General features: G+C 38.9%; 2 protein-coding genes and 1 long non-coding RNA gene across 8 annotated transcripts in view; 1 reads left to right on the top strand and 2 right to left on the bottom strand.

Moving 5' to 3' along the window:
• The window catches only part of LOC311047422, a 203998-nt gene extending 194221 nt beyond the window's left edge, over window positions 1–9777 (bottom strand). The window contains exon 1 of the long non-coding RNA XR_014600986.1: window positions 9692–9777. This is a non-coding gene — a long non-coding RNA (uncharacterized lncRNA). The remainder of the gene's footprint in view (window positions 1–9691) is intronic.
• Window positions 1–24183, top strand: part of LOC311047414 (cerebellin-1-like) — an 878463-nt gene that overhangs the window by 260584 nt on the left and 593696 nt on the right. For 2 of the 6 annotated variants that reach the window (XM_084060122.1, XM_084060119.1), the window contains 4 exons: window positions 4183–4215; window positions 5687–5749; window positions 7375–7503; window positions 8723–9875. In XM_084060122.1, coding sequence (XP_083916248.1) covers window positions 4183–4215; window positions 5687–5749; window positions 7375–7503; window positions 8723–9036 — 539 coding nt within the window. In that variant the 3' untranslated portion in view covers window positions 9037–9875. Of the gene's footprint in view, window positions 1–1847; window positions 1903–4182; window positions 4216–4409; window positions 4473–5686; window positions 5750–7374; window positions 7504–8722; window positions 9876–24183 lie in introns of those variants that run through there. The other 4 variants (XM_084060121.1, XM_084060117.1, XM_084060118.1 and 1 more) reach the window with 4 other exon arrangements.
• Window positions 13279–24183, bottom strand: part of LOC311047416 (tetraspanin-18B-like) — a 103941-nt gene continuing 93036 nt past the window's right edge. The window contains exons 7-10 of the mRNA XM_084060124.1: window positions 23410–23559; window positions 19777–19860; window positions 17756–18035; window positions 13279–17339 (exon numbers count right to left, since the gene is read on the bottom strand). Of these exons, the coding sequence (XP_083916250.1) occupies window positions 17988–18035; window positions 19777–19860; window positions 23410–23559 (282 nt within the window). The 3' untranslated portion in view covers window positions 13279–17339; window positions 17756–17987. The remainder of the gene's footprint in view (window positions 17340–17755; window positions 18036–19776; window positions 19861–23409; window positions 23560–24183) is intronic.

The following is a 24183-nucleotide window of genomic DNA, read 5'->3' as shown; positions in this document are numbered from 1 at the left end:
CCACATTTGGTAAACACATGCTATAGGGTGTATCTCACCATTTCAGAAGGGGTGTCCAAAACTTCAGACCCAAAGGCTTTTTAAAAGGGAAAATAATCCCAATTTCCCTTTTTAAAAGGGAAAAATCCAAAATGCTGATTGTACTAAATATAGCTTTTACATTTATAGTAAACAGACTGAAAATAAAGGATTTGGCCAAAGCCGAAAAATAGGATAGGATAGGATTAAAAGAGGGTGTAGCAATGTCATGTCACAAAAAGTAGAACATTTTGAAAACAGAGAAGTTAAACAATATAGACCCAGTCCAGTACATACATTATATTGAAGTTACAAAAATGAATGATAAGGATTTATTGATAAGCCCTAAGCATTTTTACAGTTTAACCCATTAAAAAGCTTGTCAGCAGAACGTACTGCAGTACCAAGTCCACAGGGTTAGGGCTTGAGCGTGACTCGAATAATGTCCTATATTGTAAACAACAGTTCACACCCACATGTCTGATACGTGTGTCCATTTCCTTCTGCTGCTGTGTGTTATTAAAAGTGTAGCATAGCGAGTGCTGACGGTGCCATGTCATTATTCAGACACACACACACACACACACACACACACACACACACACACACACACACACACACACACACACACACACACACACACACACACACACACACACACACACACACACACACACACACACACACACTCACTCTCACACACTGTTGTCTAGCACCATTTACAGTCAATCTAGTGTGAGATATGATCTACTGGTCCACAAATTTCAACATAAAGTTGATGATGAAATTGACCACTTCTGTAACAGCTCACTTCTCTCTTATTTTATCTTTTTGTAATCAGTTTCCACCCATCACGTAAAAAAAGGCAAGTAGTGTCAAAATATGAGATAGTTTCATAAGCCATACCGTAGGGGTCCTACCCTATAGATTATCATGCTGGGGATTTGTATTTATTTTATTGTATTTATTTGTATGTATTTGATTGACAGATGAGCTTTCACTACTTATGATTATTATTATTTCTGTAATTACAAATATGAGGGCCACTGTAATTAATATTCCCAGGCTGACTCTTGTTTCCAGTACACCGATTGGTGTTGAAATTGACCACTTCTGTAACTTAGTCATACTTCTCTTTTTTTTTATCTTTTGTCTCCAGTTTTCTCCCATGAAGTGAAAAAGAAGCTGTTTCATAACTTCATAAGCCTGTGTTGGTACCATACTGTAGGGTTTGCAATTGCAAAACGGACCTACAATTTAGGCATTTAGCAGATGCTCTTAATCCAGAGCGATTTACAATAAACAAGGTAAACACGTACATCAAATGCATAGAGACAGTGTAGTGCCTCAGTAATAGGATCATAGGTCAACCAAGAACCTAGCATCAGTCTACAATGTACACTATGTAGACTCTACATAGTACAATACAAAAAGAAATATGATATGTACATTGAAACTATACAAACTATGGTAATAATAATCCAACATTTGCATGGTATGAGGATTTAAACTTACATTTAAACTTACAATGTTAGTAAAACTGTTGAAGCACAATAAAACAGAACAAAATGGGTATAGGATAACAATTTAAAAAATATATAATAATATGAGAAAATAGAAGGAAATAATTAATGGAATGAAGAGAAATAAAATTATAATAAAAACATACAGGGTATGAGGGGGAGGGGGGAGGACGGGGAAGAGGAGGGGCGGGGGGCGTATTTTCCATTGCAGTAAAATACGCCGTCTTGTCAGGAGAGATGTAAAGGCTATTATGTCGAATTGTGTAAAATTAGTCTGGAGGGGGACGCTTGAGACCGGCACTTCTTGATCAGCTGTCCACCCTAGAAATGAGGCTCAACGCCACTGAGAAAAACAATGGAGGTATTATAACATAGAAGTAATTCTTAATAACTTAAAGGACAACTTCGCCCATTTTCAACCTATCTTCATATAATTGGTCCTCACTAATGCGCATTAAAAAAAAGAAAATTCTACTCTGTCTGAGTCTCATAGGAGAGACCCACCTACCAGTGACATACCAGGGGGGGGGGGGGGCTTCAAACAAGATTTCAACGTTTTTTATTTAAATTTGTATTAACGTGAGAACAATGGCATCCTTTATAGCGTGCTAACTTTCCAGGAATAAGAAGCCTGCAGTTTCTATTAGCTTGGATTCTCCATCGATGATGTCACTGGTAGGCGGGTTTCTGAACTGTCCACAGCCCTCCTCTGAGACACAGAGTGAGTAGACAGAAATGGTGGCATCTTATAATGAACATTAGTGAGGACCAATTATATGAAGACAGGTTGAAAATGGGTGAAGTCGTCCTTTAAGCTCACCAGATTCATTGCACTTCCTCTCGCTGTCAGTGCTTTGTTTGCTGTCACACTGCTGCCAGGTTGCTCTGCTATTGTGTATTCACTGGGTAATATTGTCTCGGAAATCCAGGAGCAACAGATTAGTCTAACGTTCAACTCTGCAGTAGTCTGTATTGTGAACTAATTAATATGCACGTGTCAGCAATTTCAGTCCCCTAAGTTCACTATTATGGATGCAACGCTGTTGCTCACAATGTTAAAGCATTTACTATCAACACTCTTAACACAATCCTAACAATACACTTAACACTTAACACCATCCTAACAATACTTAACACTATCAACACTCTTAACACAATCCTAACAATACTCTTAACACCATCCTAACAATACTTAACACTATCAACACTCTTAACACAATCCTAACAATACTTAACACTATCAACACTCTTAACACACTACTAATAATACTTAACCCCTATAGCCTGAATGTTCATAACCCATACTCTGGGTCAGGGGTCGGCAACCTTTTTGAAATGCAGTGCCATGTTTTTATTTTCTAGATGGTCATAGTGCCATATCAACATTAAGATTAATTATGACATCACATCAAACTATTTCCAGCAGATTTTGATTGTCCTGGTTTATGCTATATGTACAGTTTATTATGTAGCTTAAATATCTTAGATTCCTGCCTCTCCTTATGATATATGTAGAGTATGTATGTCGTCTAAATATATTAGATTCCTGCAAATTTGACACTCTCCTTGCCATGCTTTTCTTATGTTGATCTTCTTTCTCTCCCTTTTCTTTTCTCTTTCTGAAAACAACAAAAACGATGGAGCTGCACAAAAACTAATGTCACCCCCATTTCTTTACACCTGTGAACCTGTCTGTGATGTGACAATAAAGATGACTCTGAACTCTCAGTTCTTTTAACCCTAGAACACTAACCATGGGTGAATTTCACCCGAACAATTGTAATGATGTGATTTATAATGTCTGAGGTGGGTGGGTCCTTGGTACCTTCAGGATGCTCAGTGACGTCATAGAAGGTATAGGTTTGTTTACCTGCCCCCCCCATCCCTGTTTTTTTCTACAGGCAGGTCTTCGGGTGAATTTCACCCATGGTTAGTGTTAGAGGGTAAAACTAAATCCCATACTCCCACAATGGTCAGCTGATGCAATTAGACTGTAACTTCACTGGCCAATTGTCTCACATGTCCCAGGAATGGGTGGACCAAAGGAAAAGTTTCTAGCTCCATTTTCTTTTTAAGGAATATTTATTTTACGATCAAAGATTTTGCTGCTTTTTTATAGGGTTCCCCCATGATATATTTTTTACATTTTTTTTGTAAAATTTCATGTTGAAATATCAAAGATGAGTACCTCAATTTGCCATGTATTGTCGTACTTTAATTTATTTTGATGAGAAATATTTTTTATGGAATTTATTAAATCGGGTAAAATATACCCATGGTTAGTGTTAGTGTGACAGTGACTGTGACTATTTTCATGGTTAGTGTTCTATAGGGTTAAATCAACAACTGCCTTTTACTGAGATGTATTAATGTTTCTTCTGCACATTTTTCTGTCATTTTGGCCCCTTAATGCTAATTGGTCTGAACCATTTACCTCTTGAAATAGATATAGTAACCTGACACTCAGCCTGAATGTTCATTTAGTTTCACTCAGAACATATTGTTTTAATGGGCGTGGCTAGTGATTCAGGGGCTGGAGCCATAGGCTAAGATTGTGGAGTTCAACTTGTACAACTAAAGGCTGAGATGTTTTTTTTTATTTTAAAGTTTTTGTAACTTTTTTTGTGACATTTCTCTGCAGTGTCTGTCAAGGTGAGCGCCAAGATGGACCAAGGTAATTTAAACATGTATATTATTATTCAAAATAGATAATGTTTTGAAAAGCAATTATATTTGATCCACATAAATGACAAGGGAAAGCTTAACGATTTGGTCAAATAAATTAACCACTCAAATCTATGTTATGTTTAAATGTAAACTGCATGAGTATTTATGATTGATTTAATGCTAATGCTGGGATGATTTCAGCACTCCTTGCTCAGCTGTCCACCCTAGAAATGAGGCTCAACACCACTGAGAGACACAATGCAGGTATTATAACTTTTATTTTATCCCCCTATTCCTATACAAGTTTAAGTTCCACTTTAACCATGAAAGATTCATCTTAAATACCATCCATGGTTCTGGTGACTGATATTGTCCTTTTAATGAGTGAGGGGGGGGGGGGCAGGTTTTTATATATTTATTTTTTATTTCATTCATTAAAAATAAATAGAGCCAGGTATAAACAGTTATGTAAAAACACAGCCCCCTGACACATGAATCCATCAGTGGCGTCAGTTCAGCAAAAGCTAAGGTATGGCAGAATGCACGTGACCTCATGCACGCGCGCGCAGCGCGCGTGCATGAGGTCACCCCGCGCGCGCGCAAAATTTTTGTGCGGTTCTGGGCGGGTTGGGTTCGTTTTTTTCCAGTTTCTGGTTACTTTATTTCGGTTTTAGGGTTAGGATTCGGGTTAGGTTAGGGTTATGTTATTTAATTCTTATTTTTGCCTGATTTTCCCGATTTATTATCAAAAAAGTACTTCTTTTTTTTTTCTTCCCTGGAGCCAGGGTATGGCAGCTGCAATAGCCTGCCATACCCAATTGACGCCCCTGGAATCCATCATGGTTAAAATGGAGTTTGAAGTTACAATGGGTTCATACAGGAGGTGGGCGTGTCATGCAACATGTGAGCTTGTAGATCAGCTTTTGAATGGATCCTATAGCCTGAATGTTCATAACCCATAGCCTGGGGCAGAGGTCGGCAACCTTTTTGAAATGCAGTGCCATGTTTTTATTTTCTAGATGGTCAGTGTGCCATATCAACATTAAGATTGATTATGACATCACATCAAATTTTTCCAGCAGATTGTCCATGAATAGTGTTTTTTTCCTTCTTTTGAAATATTTTCAACAACCCACTTATCTCCCAGACTGCATCCCCAGTCAGAGTTCAGAGAATGAATTTAGAATTATGTGCAGGATGTAATTTGTAAACAAATGTGAGGGGACTTATTGACTAAATTGAAAAATTATATTGTATTTAAAACCAAAAATCCTCACACTCAAACTTATGCCAGTGTTATATTCAAAATAGATAATGTTTTGAAAATGCAATTTATATTTGATCCACATAAATGACAAGGGAATGCTTAAAGATTAAGGTCAAATAAATTAACCACTCAAATCTATCTTATGTTCAGTTCTTTGTAAACTGCATGAGTATTTATGATTGATTTAATGCTAATGCTGGGATGATTTCAGCACTCCTTGATCAGCTGTCCATCCTAGAAATGAGGTTCAACACCACTGAGAGACACAACGCAGGTATTATAATGTATTATAACTTAAAGGACAACTTTGCCCATTTTCAACCCATCTTCATATAATTGGTCCTCACTAATGCTCATGAAAAAAAAGAGAATTCTACTCTGTCTGAGTCTCATAGGAGAGCTGTGTACACTTAATAAACCCACCTACCAGTGACATCATCATTTCGGTTTCAAACAAGATTTCCTGGCATAAGAAGCCTGCAATTTCTATTATCTTGGATTCCCATCGATGATGTCACTGGTAGGCGGGTTTCTGAACTGTCCACAGCCCTCCTCTGAGACACAGAGTGAGGAGACAGAAATGGTGCCATCTTATAATGAACATTAGTGAGGACCAATTAAATTAAGACAGGTTGAAAATGGGTGAAGTCGTCCTTTAAGCTCAGCAGATTCATTGCACTTCCTCTCGCTGTCAGTGCTGCCACTGATGTTGTATGTGCTTTGTTTGCTGTCACACTGCTGCCAGGTTGCTCTGCTATTGCATATTCACTGGGTAATATTGTCTCTGAAATCCAGGAGCAACAGATTAGTCTGACGTTCAACTCAAAAGTAGTTAATAAGCATCACACTCATTTTAACCATTTATCCGCTGGCTATTCAAAAATAGCAGATCTACAAGCTCAGAGCGAGTCAAATCGTGCCGCGCTGCGAGCTTCTACATTTTTGCTACACTGCTATTTTTGAACATTTTTTAAAACATTTAAAAATATATTCAACATAAATCTTCTCTCCTGGGGGTCCCTGGCACAAAACCTTTCAGATGGGGGTCCACGGCCAAATACACAACGATTTGGGGGTCCTTGACACGATGAAGTTTGAGAACCACTGCTATATATGGTCATATGAACCACTGCTATATATGGTCATATGAACCACTGCTATATATGGTTATATGAACCACTGCTATATATGGTCATATGAACACTGCTATATATGGTCATATGAACCACTGCTATATATGGTCATATGGACGGTTGTTGCATTTATATATCGTCTCTGTCAGGTGGAAACCTTTCCTTTTTTATTATTATTTTAAAAAACATTTAAAATAGTGAAAATATCAGATCTACAAAGAGCTTGTAAATCTGATATTTTCACTATTGTTGTGCAACACTCTTGTATGAAGTAAGATATTAATTTACCAAATCATGAAATAGTCTATATAGAGATAAAAGGTTTTCTGCCCGACAACAACGATATGTTAAATATAAATAACTTGACAATTAACATAATAAATGCTCTTATAATGATATAAATAATTATCTAATTAATAGTAAAATATATGTTTTTATCATTGCTGTCAGGTGGAAACGTTGTATGTCCAAAACCATTCATTTTTTAGTATACTTTTAAAAACATTTTAAAATAGTGAAAATAGCAGATCTACAAGATCACAACATCGCATTGCGACGCATTGTGAGCTTGTAGATCGGCTATTTTCAAAACATTTTGCAACACTCTTGTATAGAAGTAGGGCGTTAATTTACAAATAAATATGGATATACTGTATGAGGTTTCTGCCCGACAACAACTTTATAATCATAATTAATTAGATTAATTAATAGTATAATATGCTTTTATAACAATATAAATAATGTGATAATGTTCTTGTGTTGACAGACCAACCAAAGGTGGCCTTCTCTGCTCATTATTTGGGTGATGGATATGTTGGACCATTTAGTTCTGATACCACTCTGGTTTATAAGGAGGTCTTCACTAACATCGGCAACGCCTACAATACATCTACAGGTAGGTGGTGATTGAGGGCCATAAACGGTCCGGACCGTTTTTGGCCCTTTTTTTTTATACGTGGGGCCCACGTGGGGCGCTCTAACGAAACTTTGGGATCATCCAAGGAGTCTCTGATAAGGAAAGGACGGATGTGGATCCATGTCATAAATCCTTCCGGTCGGCCTTTCCAATGTTAACTCTGTGACTAAAAGCTTAATATCTCCATTTCTTTTTAACGTGGTGGAAATGAGACGTTTTCGATCGGCGATCACTCTGCAATGGAGGATCGCGTTAGAAATATTATTGTTCCAGGCGTTAGTCGGGACCCTCCGCCGTCTCACACGCACGCTCTGTTTACATGCACTTCCGCGTCGGGGCTTCTACAGCACGAAACGTATCAACGTAAGTGTATGGAAGATATGCAGGCACTGAACGTACTCTATTTTAATAAACCTCTGGCACACAATGTGTTAAGTGATGATGTTAATTATGTTAATGAGCTTTACTTTTTTTATTATGTTAATGAGCTTTACTTTAAGTGAATAAGTTCATTATGTTAATTAGCTTAATGCAGTCAATTATCTCTCACCAACTAATGACACAACTTACATCTTTGTGAAAACATCAGTAGCAGCATGTGAAGGGTTAACTCTGCTGCGTCATTATAGGCTAAAATGTTCAAACACTCTTCTAAAATATATGTGAGCTTGTAGATCGGTTTTTAAAAATCTTTCCTTTAGAAAAAATAGAGTTTAAGTATTTAACAGTGTTTAACCCTTTAAGACCGGTAACGCATCTGTGTGTCATTTTAACATTTCTTTGGCTATTCCAAAATAGCAGATATACTGTACAAGCTCATAGCGCGGCACCGAGTGATCTGCTATTTTTGATATTTGAGATCTGATATTTTTGAGAGAGAGAGAGAGAGAGAGAGAGAGGGGTCCGAGGACAAATACATATTCAAAAAACTGACATTTATAGACACTTCAAATTGAACACATTTTGAAGATTTTTCAAAAAATAGCAGATATACAAGCTCGTAGCGTGGCACTCGGTGCCGCGCTACGAGCTTGTAGATCTGCTATTTTTTGAATAGTAGCCAAAGAAATCTAAAATGACAGATGCTTCCCCTGATTGAACGGGTGTGTGTGTGTGTGTGTGTGTGTGTGTGTGTGTGTGTGTGTGTGTGTGTGTGTGTGTGTGTGTGTGTGTGTGTGTGTGTGTGTGTGTGTTCTAGGTTTTTTTCGATCTCCAGTGAAAGGAGTTTATTACTTCAGATTCACTGCAGCTACCGCCATAGAGGGGTATACCACTGGATCATCACAGTATATGTCTATCTACATGTATAAAAATAATCAGCAACTCATTTATAACTGGGGACAGAATAATCATGAAAATTATGAATACATATCTAATGGAGTGATAGTAGAGATGGAGCAGGGAGACACAGTAGACATGAGGTTACGTGGTTGTAGTGGTTGTTCCTACAGGCTCTATGATAACTCACGCAATCACAACACATTCAGTGGTTTTCTGCTCTATTCTATGTAACACTGCTCCTGACACGACTGGAAACTAACTGAGTACATTTACTCAAATACTCTACTCAAGTACAATTTAGAGATACTTTTATTTTAATAATCATCATCATTTTAACCACTATTTTTACTTACTATTCAGAAATAGCTGATCTACAAGCTCATAGTGATGTGTTGTAGGCTTGTAGATCTGCTATTTAAAAATAAATTAAAATGAATAATGTGGAATCATTTAGAAAATATAGCATCACAAATCTTCTCTTATGGGGGTCTCTGGCTCTAAATCTATTCAGATGGAGGACTATTACATGGGTCCATTACATCTCAGAGGCAAATATTGTACTTTTTACTCCATTACAATTATCCAACTGCTTTAGCTATTAGTTACTTTGTAGATTTACAGTATTAATACAAAACATACATTAACCGATTAAGCACACTATTGTACTTTGTTTCTTCCAAAATAGCAGATCTACAAGCTCACAATGTGTTGCAATGCATCATGTTATGATCTTGTAGATCTGCTATTTTCAAAAGATTTTGACAAAAAGAAAAAAAAGGAAATAGTCCATTCTGTAGTATTTTTTAAAGTATTTTTTTCATGACAATACTTTTGCACTTTTGCAGGTATTTTATTGTAATAGAGTATTTCTACACTGTGGTTACACTTCTAAGTCATTGTGGATAAGAGTGTAAATGTCTAAATTGTAACTTGTACTTGTAAATGGTATTTGTACTTTTACTCCAGTAAAAATGTGAGTACTTCTTCCACCACTGGTCCTGGTAGCATTACATTAAAGAGCTTCCATAATGCTCATATTCATGTTGTCAATAAAGACACATTCTAAAGCACTGTTGTGTCTATTGTATGTTTTAACCCATTAAGGCCTGAGGTTCCGATTCTACAAATCAGATTCTATAAATCCCAACAGTTTTTTGAAAAACATATGTTTCTATATCAGTAGTGCTCAATCTTTTTCATTTCAAAATGATATGTATTTGGCCGCGGACCCCCATCTTAAAAAAAAATTGTTCCAGGGACCCCCAGAAGCAAAGATTTGAGTTAAAAATGTTTGCTTTAAAACACTATATATTCAAAGATTTGTACACATTTTCACGATTTAAAAAAAAATAGCAGATATACAAGCTCGTAGCACGGCACTCGGTGCCGTGCTATGAGCTTGTAGATCTGCTATTTTTGAATAGCCAAAGTGTAAAATAATGCTTTTTAGCTCAAATGAAAATGTGACACAGATGCTTTTTCAGGTCTCAATCATTTTAACCAGTTTATTTTTATTGTATTATATTTATGTTATTGCATTTTTAATCTGTATATCAACACCTTGTATCTCCATATTTATTCTTTATAAGACCTGGACTGAGTTGGGCCTCGCCCTTTGTTTAGGTTGATTTAAACCTTTTTATACAACATTCACATTCCATACATTCATACACTGCAGACATGACCGATGATTACTGACTTGCTCACGCCTCATACCAGTTTATGTTGTGATTATTGCCTTATTTCTTAAATGTAGTAAAGAGGTTCCAGAAGTCTCTTGCAAATGCAAAGTACACTGCGTGAAGAGGGACATTACATGCAGCTGCACTATTAATCCACCAGGGGGCAATGCAACTCTACTGGTAGGCGAGACCAAAATGTTTTGCCAGGGGTGTTCAACGTTTTTCAGGCTGAGGACCTTTTAACTGAGAGAGAGAGAGACAGAGATGAAGCAGTGACCCCCACTGTGTTTGTACTGGTCAGCTCCCAGTCACCAATAGAAGACTGTGTTTGTACTGGTCAGTTCCCAGTCACCAACGTTAGAATACTGCGGTTGTATTGTATAATTAATAATTGAAATGTCTCAGTCTCTGTTGAGTTCAGTCAGTGTGGTGTAAAGTAACTAAGTACATTTACTCAAGTACTGTACTTAAGTACAATTTTGAGGTACTTTTACTTTACCGGAGTATTTCCAATTGTCTACACTTTTACTTCTACTCCACTACATCTCAGAGGCAAATACTGTATTTTTACTCCACTACAATTATTTGAAAACTTTAAGTTACTAGTTACTTATCAGATACAAAAACATACATTAACCACTTTAGTCCTATTTTATACTTAGGCTATTTGAAAATAGCCGATCTACAAGCTCACAACGCGTCACATGAGCTTGTAGATCTGCTATTTTCAAACATTTTAGTACTTTTACTTTTGGTACTTTAAGTACATTTTGATACCAATACTTTTATACTTTTACTTCAAGTAAAAAAATCACACCCTGTGTGAAGGAAGCGGTGCCTTTGGGGCGGGGCTTAACTCATTTCAGTTCGTCCCTATTGGTGGTCTGAGTCCACTTACCAAATTTGTACTCCCTAGCATGCTGTGAGCTTGAGTTATGGCTGTTTAAAGGCCAGCCAATGGGCAGACAGAGGGGGCGGGGCTTAAGTAATTACAGTTTGTCCCTATTGGTGGTCTAAGTCCACATACCAAGTTTGGACTTGGTGCCATGCTGCAAACTGGAGTTATAGCTGTTTAAAATCCCGTGCTCATCCCGTGCTTGGGGGTCCCTGGACTCCTCTTTGATCACTTCAGCAATTCATGCTCCTCCCTATTGGTGGTCTAAGTCCACATACCAAATTTGGACTTGGTGGCATGCTGCAAGCTGGAGTTATAGCTGTTTAAAATCCCGTACTCTAAACGGGCGGACGGACATAACATCATTGGGGGTCCCTGGACCCCGCTTTGATAACTTCAGCAATTCATGCTCGTCCCTGTTGGTGGTCTAAGTCCACATATCAAAGTAGGACTTGGTGGCATGCTGTGAACTGGAGTTATAGCTGTTTGAAATCCCGTACTCTAAACGGGCGGACGGACATAACATCATTGGGGGTCCCTGGACCCCTCTTTGATAAGCAGTGGCACATGTGGCCAAAGAGAGGAGAGATGGCATAGGCAATGTCCAAGTCCGTGTGTGTGTGTGTGTGTGTGTGTGTGTGTGTGTGTGTGCGTGTGTGTGTGTGCGTGTGTTTGTATGTGTTGCTTCTTTGCCGTCAGGCTCATACGGACGGACATACGGACAAAGTCAAGCTTAGAGCGGTTGGCACCGCTAAAAAACTAAAGACCTGTTGAGAAAGTGAAATGATATTATAGCGAAATGAGACGACCTACAAACATGCTCACAATGCGATGCATTTGTTGTCTTGCTATGATGTAATAATCATTATCATGGTCAGTATCATGGTCAGTATCATGGTCTGTATCATGGTCAGTATCATAGTCAGTATCATGTCAGTATCATGGTCAGTATCATAGTCAGTATCATGTCAGTATCATGGTCAGTATCATGTCAGTATCATGGTCAGTATCATGTCAGTATCATGGTCAGTATCATAGTCAGTATCATGTCAGTATCATGGTCAGTATCATGTCAGTATCATGGTCAGTATCATGTCAGTATCATGGTCAGTATCATAGTCAGTATCATGTCAGTATCATGGTCAGTATCATGTCAGTATCATGGTCAGTATCATAGTCAGTATCATGTCAGTATCATGGTCAGTATCATGTCAGTAACATGGTCAGTATCATGTCTGTATCATGTCAGTATCACGGTCAGTAACATGTCAGTATCATGTCATCATGATTAGGTAAAACACCAGGCAGTTGAGGACACAGTATAGTTTGACTTTTACTTGATCACCCACACTGATTACCAGACTCTCCCACTACCGTTGTTTCTGCGTCAATATCAATAAAACCTTCACAAAATGTCTGCTTATTGTGTTCGAATAAAATACCATTCTTTAAAAAGAAAAAACAGGAAAAAATCTGCGATTTTGTAACCCTTATTTTCCACCCGGTGCCAATTTTCGAAGTGATCCTGGGCGCTACACTCCCCTCACCAGTTATTCCAACCAGTTCCCTTCTCCTCCATCAGGCGCCCCGGCTGTCATGGGGGAGGCGTTATAGTGACCAGGATTACTAAATGTTTTTGTGAGGGTATTAACTACCCTGAGACACGGGGAGAGCATGCAAACTCCACACAGAGAGGCCCTTTCGCCAACCCCACCTAGGGTATGGGCGCTGATGACGCGGAGGAGAAGACACGGCCCCCAGCGCCCACAGCGTCAAACCCAGGACCTACTAGCTGTGAGGCGACAGCACTACCGACTGCACCCCCGTGCCCCCTTAAAATACCATTCTCAATCCAGAATCATGTGGAAAAAAAAGACAAGAGGAAATCAATTTAGATTTAATGCCATTTTATGTCCTTTAACTTTTCAATAATCTACTACAAAGTCAAACACAAACATTCCACCTGCTAACAACCACAGAGTCACATGTTGTTTACATGTAAATAAACCATAAACAATACACGGATAAACCACAATAAACCACAGCAATAGTAAAAAAAAGACTCAATTTCACTCTCACACAGGCACACACAGGCACACACACACACACACACACACACACACACACACACACACACACACACACACACACACACACACACACACACACACACACACACACACACACACACACACACACACGAATGTTATGTACAACACACACACACACACACACACACACACACACACACACACACACACACACACACACACACACACACACACACACACACACACACACAGCGTTTATAATACAGCATTAAAGAAAGGTAGGGGGGGGTATGTCAGTATGGGGGGGGCAGCCAAAGTTTCACATAAAAAAACACTATTTTTTTCCATACAGTTCAAAGCAATACATTTATGTTTTATCATATTATATTTATGATAATATAATAAAACGTTTGTTTTATTATATTACATTCATAATAATATCATAGAAACAACAATTCAGTATAAATATTCTTCATCCAAAAGTCAGTGCAGTGCCTTCTGTTCAGGCGTCAGGCCGTCCTCATGCTGCCATGTGGGTTCAATGTACACCCTTTTATACCCTCTACACCCTCTACACCGTGGTCTGATTTACACCCTTTATGCTGCGTTCACACTGCCAGCAACAAAGCTACAGGCTCCCATTCATTTTCAATGGAAGCCAGCGACGTCAAGACACAAAGCTACCATCCAAGTTGAGCTGGCTTCAACTGCAGCTACGAAACCACCAAGTGTTGTTTAAACATTTCTACTCACCTTCTCTCTCTCCACACACAATAGAGTACAGAAGTCCTGAGTCACTCACTCATCCCCAGGTTCGTAAAGTCATTTCTCTAGACTATGGAGAATAACATTGGGTCATCATAGAATCGTCTCATATAAGAATTGTGGTCCAAAAATAAACAAACTGTCTCTGCGATATTGTCAGGGAGGTGGTTCTGTATCGTTTATGATAGTCAGTCACTTATATTTGATACAGTCTGTTTCTGGTAAAAATGTAACTAATTCGGCGGAAGTAACATTATCGTTTTCTCACCGTCAGTTGATGCTTCATATCCATAAGAGTCAAACCACCGGCGTCATTTGCTTATTTTTGGAACACAGTTCTTATTTGACGCGATATTAAATACGTCTGTGGGATTCAGAATGGGGGGTGGAAAACCGCGAACCAGGTAGACAAACCAAGGATGTGTAAATTACGTCAGGCTTCGGTGATCTATAGGCTCTATGCAGAGCAGCCATTTTGGAGAGAAATTGGGCCTCTTCTTACTTCCTTCACAGGTGTTACCAATGATACTAATGAAGGCTCTGTTCCATTCTGCTCAAACAGAGTCTAGGGTGCTGATGTTGTGCATTTTGGCCTCACTGGAAACACTCTGCTACACCAGTGGGTCTCAGAGTGTGGTCCAGGGACCCTCATGGTTCCAAATGGCCCCTTAAAAAGGTGTGTAACTCTGTGAGTGTACAAATGGAACCAAATGGACCCGTAAGGGTCCATTTGGGTCCTTGAAATTAAAACGTTTGAGGACCACTGTGCAGTGCTACACAAAATGGAACAGAGCCTTCCTTAGTTATCATTGGTAACACCATTGGTAACACCTGTTGCCCAAACATGGGCAAATTCTCCTTCTACGGCACAGCCACCAAGGTATGGAATAGTCTAACCCCATCCCTCAAAAAATGCAGTTCGCTGGGCTCATTTAAAACAGCCCTAAAAACCCATCTTTCTGGAGGCCAAAAGAGGAGCTAGTACCAGTTTCCGTGTAGACAGACGACCCTTTTTTTTGGTACATATTTGTTATTTTTCATGCTTTTTTTGTGTTGTTTTTGTACATAGTGGTATTTTCCCCCTGTATTTTTATGTTGATTTTTGAACTGTTTGGTTGCTATATGTCTATGAAATTAATTCAAGGACCCCAACGGAAACAAGTCCGCAAGGACTTTTTTGGTCGGACCTTTTAGACAAAAGTATTATAAATGTAACTGTGTTGTTTTACATTCTTTTACCTAATACAAATTTCAATCAATCAATCAATCAAGGAAGTAAGGAAGAGGCCCAATTTCCTTCCAATATGGCTGCTGTGCATATAGAGCCTATTCGTGCTTGTAATGGTGCGAAAACTAATCATTTCCGCCGGCCAGTTCTGTGTTCTTTTTAACCCCCAGGCTTTATATTTTCTTTTATATTTTTCTCGCTCGTCTGACGCATGCTTGATGTCAAACGAGCGTTTTGAGCAACACTTCAACAGTGACTCGACAGATACGCTGCGTCGCTTTGCAGCTTTGTAGCTTTGTAGCTGCCTGTGTGAACGCGGCTTTCATTTACACCATTTACACCTGGCCTAAAACTGGTCCGGTTTAGACCGGTCCTAGAACCACCCGGTCCAGCATCGATCTGCTTCCATGTTTCATTCTTTCTGACTACCAGAGATTGTTGCTTATAGATCAGTGATTTATTTTATTTCTCAAGGACCCTCAGTTGAACCTGCATTAGGACCCCCCCCCCCCCCTTTTGATTCCGTTTCTTCTCGACTCTGGGACCCCAATATACAATGTCAAATCCTCAGTGTTTCATTTACAGACCCTTTAACACATTACCCGCCAAGATATAAAACATCGTTTTTTTATCCCCTTGCCAGCGTAATTACCTTAAATAGACGATCGTTGAAACGCAGTGGAAGCCACGTTGTGTGCAACAAAAAAAAAGTCCCCGTGGGTAGGGGGAGGGATCCGTGTATCCATTGGAACGATAACATTCCAACATTTGGGGCCATGGCCCGTTGAAAATGGGTGGTTTTCATCACCAAAAAATAAACTGAGTTAGGAGTGTTTTTCTAAAAATCCTATAGTTGGGCTGGACGGATGTCTGTTTTTTTTGGAATTACGTCACATCCGGCTACTGCTTCTCTGAGTGACGAGGGATCGTTCCAAAGCTGTGTTAGGGCGCCCCTTGTGGAATAAAAAAAAAGAACGCATATATGCGATCTCGGCAGGCAAGTGATGCATTTGAAAGAACGCATATATGCGATCTTGGCAGGTAATGTGTTAAGGGTCTATTTGGACCCCATGTAGAGAACCAGCACCTGACCAAACCAACATCCACTGTCTCTAGCGATCAGAAAGAATCCATAGAACGTTACGTTCATAACTTCTCCATTTAGGGTCCGTGTCCACCGGGGCATATTGAAAATATTTCAGCTCTTGGCAAGCAGAAAAAAAACGGGGGAAAAGCTCTTGGCGGACACGAGCCCTTAGTCTCTGGAGCCAGACTGTTGACTCACACAGTTCCAAATGCTTCCGTCATACAGTCGTCATACAGTCGTCATACAGTCGTTAGCGTTGAAAATGCAAAGAAACGACGGCGGATGTCTTATCTCTCCCCACTTCCGTTTTGTCTTCGCAGTCGCCTAAGTTCATCCCAAATTAGTCGAAGCCTATATACGTAGCTAGATGCTTAGCAGAAATGGAAATTCAAAGACATATTCTAAAAGATGTTTTAAAATACATTATCTTGAATTAAAATGATGAACAGATGACAGCGTCCGTCCGTCCGTCCATTCACGTCTCTACTACAGGAGGTGTAGTTACAGACGCTATGCAGCAGGGGGTGTAGTAACAGACTATGAGGGAATACGTTGTCTGGCTGGAGAGACTAGTTTTATAGAACATAAAATTCATAGAATTATAGTTACGTTTGTAACTCTCACTCCATTTGGCACAAATTTTTTCATTTTTTACATCAACTCACATCTTCTCTGAAGCCTAATTGACACTCTGTAGCACGACAGCGTGGCTCGCCGACAATTATGTGATCTACAAGCTCATCTGGAAGCTATAAAAAAACAACATGCAAACGCTTTGATAGCTTGTAGATCGGTTCTTGTCGGGAAGCAACACACACACGTTCAACTCAAAGTGTGTGTGTGTTCAGGGACGTGCACAGATAGACTCTAGGTGGTGCAAGAGCACCTGCCCTTTGCCCTCTTGAGCAGAAGTGCCCTTTTGAAAAAAAGAAGAAAACAGGGGGTCCGGGACCCCTAGGGGGTCCTCAGAGTTACTACAGGGGTTCCGCCAAATCTTTATGTGATATGATTTTTATTTTTCCCATAACCACTCGAAACCTAGCATCCCTTTTCTGAGGAGAACTTTAGCCAAAAATAGCAGATCTACAAGCCCACAACGCCTCGCGCTGCGAGGCGTTGTGGGCTTGTAGATCGGCTATTTTTGGCAAAGAGATATAGGTGTAGAGGGAAAAAAGAGCAGACCAAGTAAACAAAAAAAAGTATAATTTACTTGAGCACCTGCCCCTCAAAATGTCTGTGCACGCCACTGGTGTGTGTTGATGGTTTTGTTTGTCTACGTACTCCAGAAGTCCAGCTATGAAGCACAGTTTGTGTTTTTCTTGTTGTTGTTGATTTTTCACCGTTCGGCCGATATAAAAAGAGAACAAGTCATTTACAAAGTGTCCGTTTTTTCGTCGTTTAGTTTTTTTGTTATTTTTTGCTCCTGAATTCCCTTAAAAAAAAAGTACAGAAAAGAAAACTCCAGTAGCTCCTCCTACTGGATGCCTCTGAACAGACACATGGCAAAGACCATGGCGAACAGCTGTGGAGAGAGAGACCAACGATGTGTTATTGTATCAAACAGAACAGAATATGATTTATCATATCGTTGTTGTCGGGCAGAAACATCTCATCTCCGTATTTTAACCGTTTGTGTTTTTTTTCGTAAATTAACGCCCTACTTGATCATACTACAGCAGTGGTGTAAAGTAACTAAGTATAATTACTCAAGTACTGTACTTAAGTAAAATGTGTAGGTATTTGTACTTTATTTGAGTATTTCCGATTTCCAATGCTTTTACTCCACTACAATTATTTGAAAACTTTAGTTACTATAGTTATTTTGTAACTATTTTTATTAGTATTACAAAACATACATCATCCACTTCAGCCCTATGTACATTTCAGACATTTGAAAATAGCCGATCTACAAGCTCACAATGCGTCGCATTGTGAGCTTGTAGATCTGCTTGTAGATCTGCTATTTTCAAAAGATTTTTATACATTTGAAAAACTGGGTAATGAGATATTCTGGATAATGAGTACATTTACTTTTGGTACTTTAAGTAAATGTTGTTGCCAATACTTTTGTACTTTTACTCAAGTACATTTTGAATTTTGGACTTTTACTTGTAACAGAGTATTATCATATAGCAGTATTGATACTTTTACTTGAGTAAAACATTTGAGTACTCTTTTTCCACCACTGTACTACAGTGTAACACAAAGTATCACAAAGTATCACAAAGTATCCTGCGCGGTTTTGCTACTTTTGCGATTTTTTAATTTGTCTAGACACACTGGATAGTTTCCTGTAACGCCAACTCTCACCACTAGATGGAGAGATTGTGCTACAAAAAAAAGGGCAACCCCCTTACACTCATGCTACTGGCATTTAGAGGGAGAAAGTTCACCAAATACCTTCACACAGGCTTAATAATAATAAATACATTATTAATAAATAATTTAGTTAACCAAATACACTCACAAAGGTTTAATCATAATAAATACATTATTCATAAATAATTTAGTTCACCAAATACCCTCACACATGTGGAGAGGAACAAATGATGAGACGTAAACATGTTTTAACATGTTTACATACCTTTATTATAGATCTACAAAACATGTGGATGGGTTTACGTACCTTTATAATAGTCAAAGATGTTTTGATTGTAATATATTTTATTTCAACATGTTTAGTACCTCTATTAGGTGTACATACAGCAGTGGTGGAAAGTAACTAAGTACATTTACTCAAGTACTGTACTTAAGTACAACTTTACTGGAGTATTTCCAATTTTCAGTACTTTTACTCCACTACATCTCAGCAGCAGATATTGTACTTTTACTCCACTACAATTATTTGAAAACTTGAGTTACAAATTACTATTTTGATTATTATTACAAAACATACATTTCCCACTTCAGCCATATATATCTTGACCATTTGAAAATAGCAGATCTACAAGCTCACAATGCGTCGCAATGCGACGCATCGTGAGCTTGTAGATCGGCTATTTTCAAAATATTCTATTTTGAAAACTTGTGAAATGGGACATTCTGCATAACGAGTACTTTTACTTTTAGTACTTTAAGTGCATTTTGATGCCAATACTTTTGTACTTTTACTCAAGTACATTTTGAATTCCGGACTTCTACTTGCAACAGAGCATTTCTACAATGCGGTATTGATACTTTTTACTTCAGTAACAAATTTGAGTACTTTTTCCCACCACTGACATACAGTAGATCTCTAGACCATGCGGATGGGTTTCACGTACCTCTATAGTCAGCACCACGATGGCCAGAGCTCCGGCCACGTAGATGTAGAGCTCAAAGTAATCCACCACCGCAGAGTAACAACCCTGTCGGAACAAGGAGCACAGTATTGTGTTACTTTATTTTAATTAGTATGTACTAGACCATACCCGGTCGACGCATCCGTGGGGGGATATGCGCACATGATCTGGCAACCCGGGAGGCGACATTGTTTGACACATAAACGCTAATAAGAAGCTGAGATTTGATGAAATTAAAAAACGGGCTTCACAGTTAAGTTCAGATGGTAATGGTCAATGGCTGTGTGCAAAAATCAGAGCAATTGGTCCAGCCAGTGAGGAGAACCGGGCAGCTTCACTCACCTACCACTACAGAGGTTACTCAAATTATAGGAGGATAGGAGGATGACAACAGACCTGTTGTCATACATAATAATAATGCAGCGCTCAAAGAGACTCTTTTGAGTCTCCTAGAAGAATAGAAGAATAAACTTTATTTGCCATTTGCACAAGTGCATATAGGACATTTTGGAGCTCAGCTCCCAGGGGTCAGAAAGTACAGAGAAAACATACAGGACATCCTACAATCCTACATATATCTATCCTACCACATTCCCTAAAAGACAAATATATCAAATATCATAAATAAGCACGTCGTAGTCTAAAAAACAAGTGCAAATAGTAGTGCACCGTCCTTAACCCTTTAAGAGCTGGAACGCATCTGTGTCATTTTAGAGTTCTTTAGCTATTTTTTGAAAAATCGCGATTTTTTTTTTTTTTTACATTATTTTCAAAAAACTGTTAGGATTTAGAATCGGCCTCAGGTCTTAATGGGTTAATGTCCTCGGCTACTAAGCGCTGTGTGGCAGGAAAAAAAACTGTTAAAAAAGTGTGTTGTGTGGGTGGAGATGCTACATTAGCATATTTCCGCCGGTCATCAAATTATTGGCTCAGGAATGCATCAAAATCTAAAGAATCTCCATGAATTCAAGGCTTCATGGGGTGTGTAATTGAAAGAAAATAAGTAATTGTTTGAGTGAACGTACTCCTTTAATAGTTTATAAATGTTTTGACGATACAACAGGCCAAAGGACAGACACAGGACAAAACAAGAAAAAAACAATAGACAAATAAAAACAGCGACCTATGCAACAACACAGTCAATACAGTAACAAAAACAAAAAAAACTAAACGAAACAACAGCAAACAAACAGATAAAAGAGTAAAGAAAAAAAGAAAAAGAAAAAAGTGAAGTAACTAAGTACATGTTCTCAAGTACTGTACTTGAGTATAAGTACTATTTTGAGGTATTTGTACTTACTTGAGTATTTCCAATATCCAATACTTTTACTTCTACTCCATTACATCTCAGAGACAAATATTGTACTTTTTACTCCACTACAATTATTTGAAAACTTTAGTCACTAGTTACTTTGTAAATTTTGATTATTATTACAAAACATAACCACTTCAGACCTATATACATTTCGGCCATTTTAAAATAGCAGATCTACAAGCTCACAATGCGTCACGATGCGACAGATTGTGAGCTTGTAGATCTGCTATTTTATTTGGTATTTTATCCATTTTAAAACTTGTGAAATGGGACATTCTGCATTCTGCAATTAGTACTTTCTACTTTTGTACTAAAAGTACATTTTGACACCAATACTTTTGTACTTTTACTCAAGTAAATTTTGAATTCCAGACTTTTACTTGCAACTACATTTTGCAGTATTGATACTTCTACTTGAGTTAAAAATGTGAGTACTTTTTCCACCACTGGAACAAGCGAGGATATATACACGGTATAAGGGAGCTAAGCCAGTAGTCTGTCCTTATACCAACCATTCATATTGTGAAGCCATCTTTCCCACTTCAGGTAGAACTGGTCTATTCTGCCCTTCATAGAGAAGGATTCCTGTTCATATGCTGCTGTAGTAGTAATGTCAACTGAGGAAGAAGTTACATGGCTGCTTATATCTAACCTTTATATTTTACCATCACTTACAATACATTAGGATATGTGACAGTTTGTAAGAGCCTAAATGTCTCCACTAGGCCTAATAATAGCTATTGTTATTATGGTTCAGTTTGTCCTTCAAGCAGCTACAGTATAAATGATCTCTGCCCTGTAACTACCGTACCTCTGACATGAGTGTTAACCCATTAAGACCTGGAACTGTGTCATTTTTAGATTTGAGCTAAAAAGCATTATTTTACACTTTGGGCCATTCAAAAATAGCAGATCTACAAGCTCATAGCGCGGCACCGAGTGCCGCGCTACGAGCTTGTAGATCTGCTATTTTTGAAAATTCGTGAAAATGTGTGCAAATCTTCTGAATATATATATTTTTAAAGCGAACATTTTGAACTCAAATCTTTGCTTCCGGGGGGGTCCCTGGAACAAAATATTTTGATGGGGGTCCGCGGCCAAATGCATATCATTTTGGAGGTCCTTGACATGAGAAAGATTGAGCACCACTGATATAGAAACATACGTTTTTCAAGAATACTGTTGAGATTTAGGAGACATGTAGAATCGGCTTCAGGTCTCAATGGGTTAATGTACTTCTGACCATGCTATCACGTACATAAAGCATAACCACCTCCACCTAGAATAGTGTCTCGAGCTCGACTCCTACTGTATGTGCCTCATCAATTGCTGATTGATCCAGAATTCCACGACACTACATTAAGATTTAATTTAGACATATATCAGATGCTCTTATCCAGAGCGACTCAAATGGTTTGAGTCTATATGTTTTTGATGGTGTTTTTATATTAAACGATGTCATTGTTTTTGTTTTGTTCAGTTTGTTTGACGGTCTTGAAATGCTGGAAGACCAGTTGGTCCTCACAGTTATATGACCTTTTAATGAGGACAGACAGACAAACAGTTGTTTAAGAAAACTGAGTAGAAACACCAGGTGTAACTCTCACTCACGCACACGCACACACACACACGCACACACACACACACACACACACACACACAGCTTTGTATTACTATACTTGTGAGGACATCAACGCTTTAGGACAGCCATTTTACGAATGTCATTTAAAAATGTACATATTATTCTGCCATTTTTAACCTTAAGCCTAAAGCCGAAAAACAGCAGATCTACAAGCCCACAACGCATCGCGCTGCGACGCGTTGTGAGCTTATAGATCGGCTGTTTTTCGGTGCACGACACTGGCGCGCAACTAAGTATAAATCATGTTTAACGCTAATTCGAATCCCTAAACCTAACCTCTAAATGTCTAATCCTAACCTGAATGTTTTTCTAATTGTAAACGTATCTCTAAAAATGACTTTTTAACTATAAAACAACCGTTGCACTGTGAGGACCAGGAAAACTGTCCTCACAATGTATATTTCTTCAAATTCTACTATACTTGGTCCTCGCAAGTATAGTAATACACACACACACACACACACGCACACGCACACGCACACACGCGCGCGCACACACACGCACACACGCGCGCACGCGACAGCTGAACATGGAGATGCACTAATTAGCCATGGAGTCAGCCAGAGTCCCCCTGCATGTCAAACAGAGAGAGTGTCACCTAACTGTCACCTTTACTGTCTGCTGCTCTCATTATGAAGGGGGGGGGGGCACACCTTACCTTGAACATAATATTTCCTGATAAGCACTGATTGGCCATCTCTCCGTTGGCACGGTGACAGCAGGCGGCGGGGAGGAGCTCGTTCTGGTTGAGGTGTCTGAAGAGGCTGTCCTTAAAGTCCTCTGGACTGTTCACTCCACAGCAGTCAAACTGAGGAGAGGAGAGGAGAGGAGAGGAGAGGAGAGGAGAGGAGAGGAGAGGAGAGGAGAGGAGAGGATAGAAGGGAAGAGGACAGGATAAATATCTACAATATTTGTCGTTGCTTGTAGGGGTGTGCCGATACACTAATTTCACCAAACGATACGATACGATATTTGGCTTACAACTTCGATACGATATCGATACGATACGATACGCACTTTTTTTATTATGAAAATATATGGGGGAGGAAAAAAGTAAATGCAAACAAATAATTCTGTTTTTGCATTATTCAGACATGCAAACTTGTAGCTTTTCAGCTACAATAGCCGTTTTCAAATAGGGCAATAGTGTGACACCTGACCCGAAAAAACAACAACATGTTGTCACCCTTTTCACCTCGGGCTGTTTGCATGCCTGATTATAATGATTGTAATCTTTTTTTTTCCCCCAAAACGATCTTTTTTTCCCCCCAAAACGATACATATCGTCATGAAAACGTATCGCGATATATCGTGGGACGATATATCGGCACACCCCTAGTTGCTTGTCTATTTCTTGTGTGTGTGTGTGTGTGTGTGAGTGTGAGTGTGAGTGTGAGTGTGAGTGTGAGTGTGAGTGTGAGTGTGTGTGTGT

Source organism: Gymnoscopelus microlampas (genome assembly GCF_963454915.1).
Source record: "Gymnoscopelus microlampas genome assembly, chromosome: 6".
Taxonomy (NCBI): domain Eukaryota; kingdom Metazoa; phylum Chordata; class Actinopteri; order Myctophiformes; family Myctophidae; genus Gymnoscopelus; species Gymnoscopelus microlampas.
This window is presented reverse-complemented; position numbering and strand designations above follow the sequence as displayed.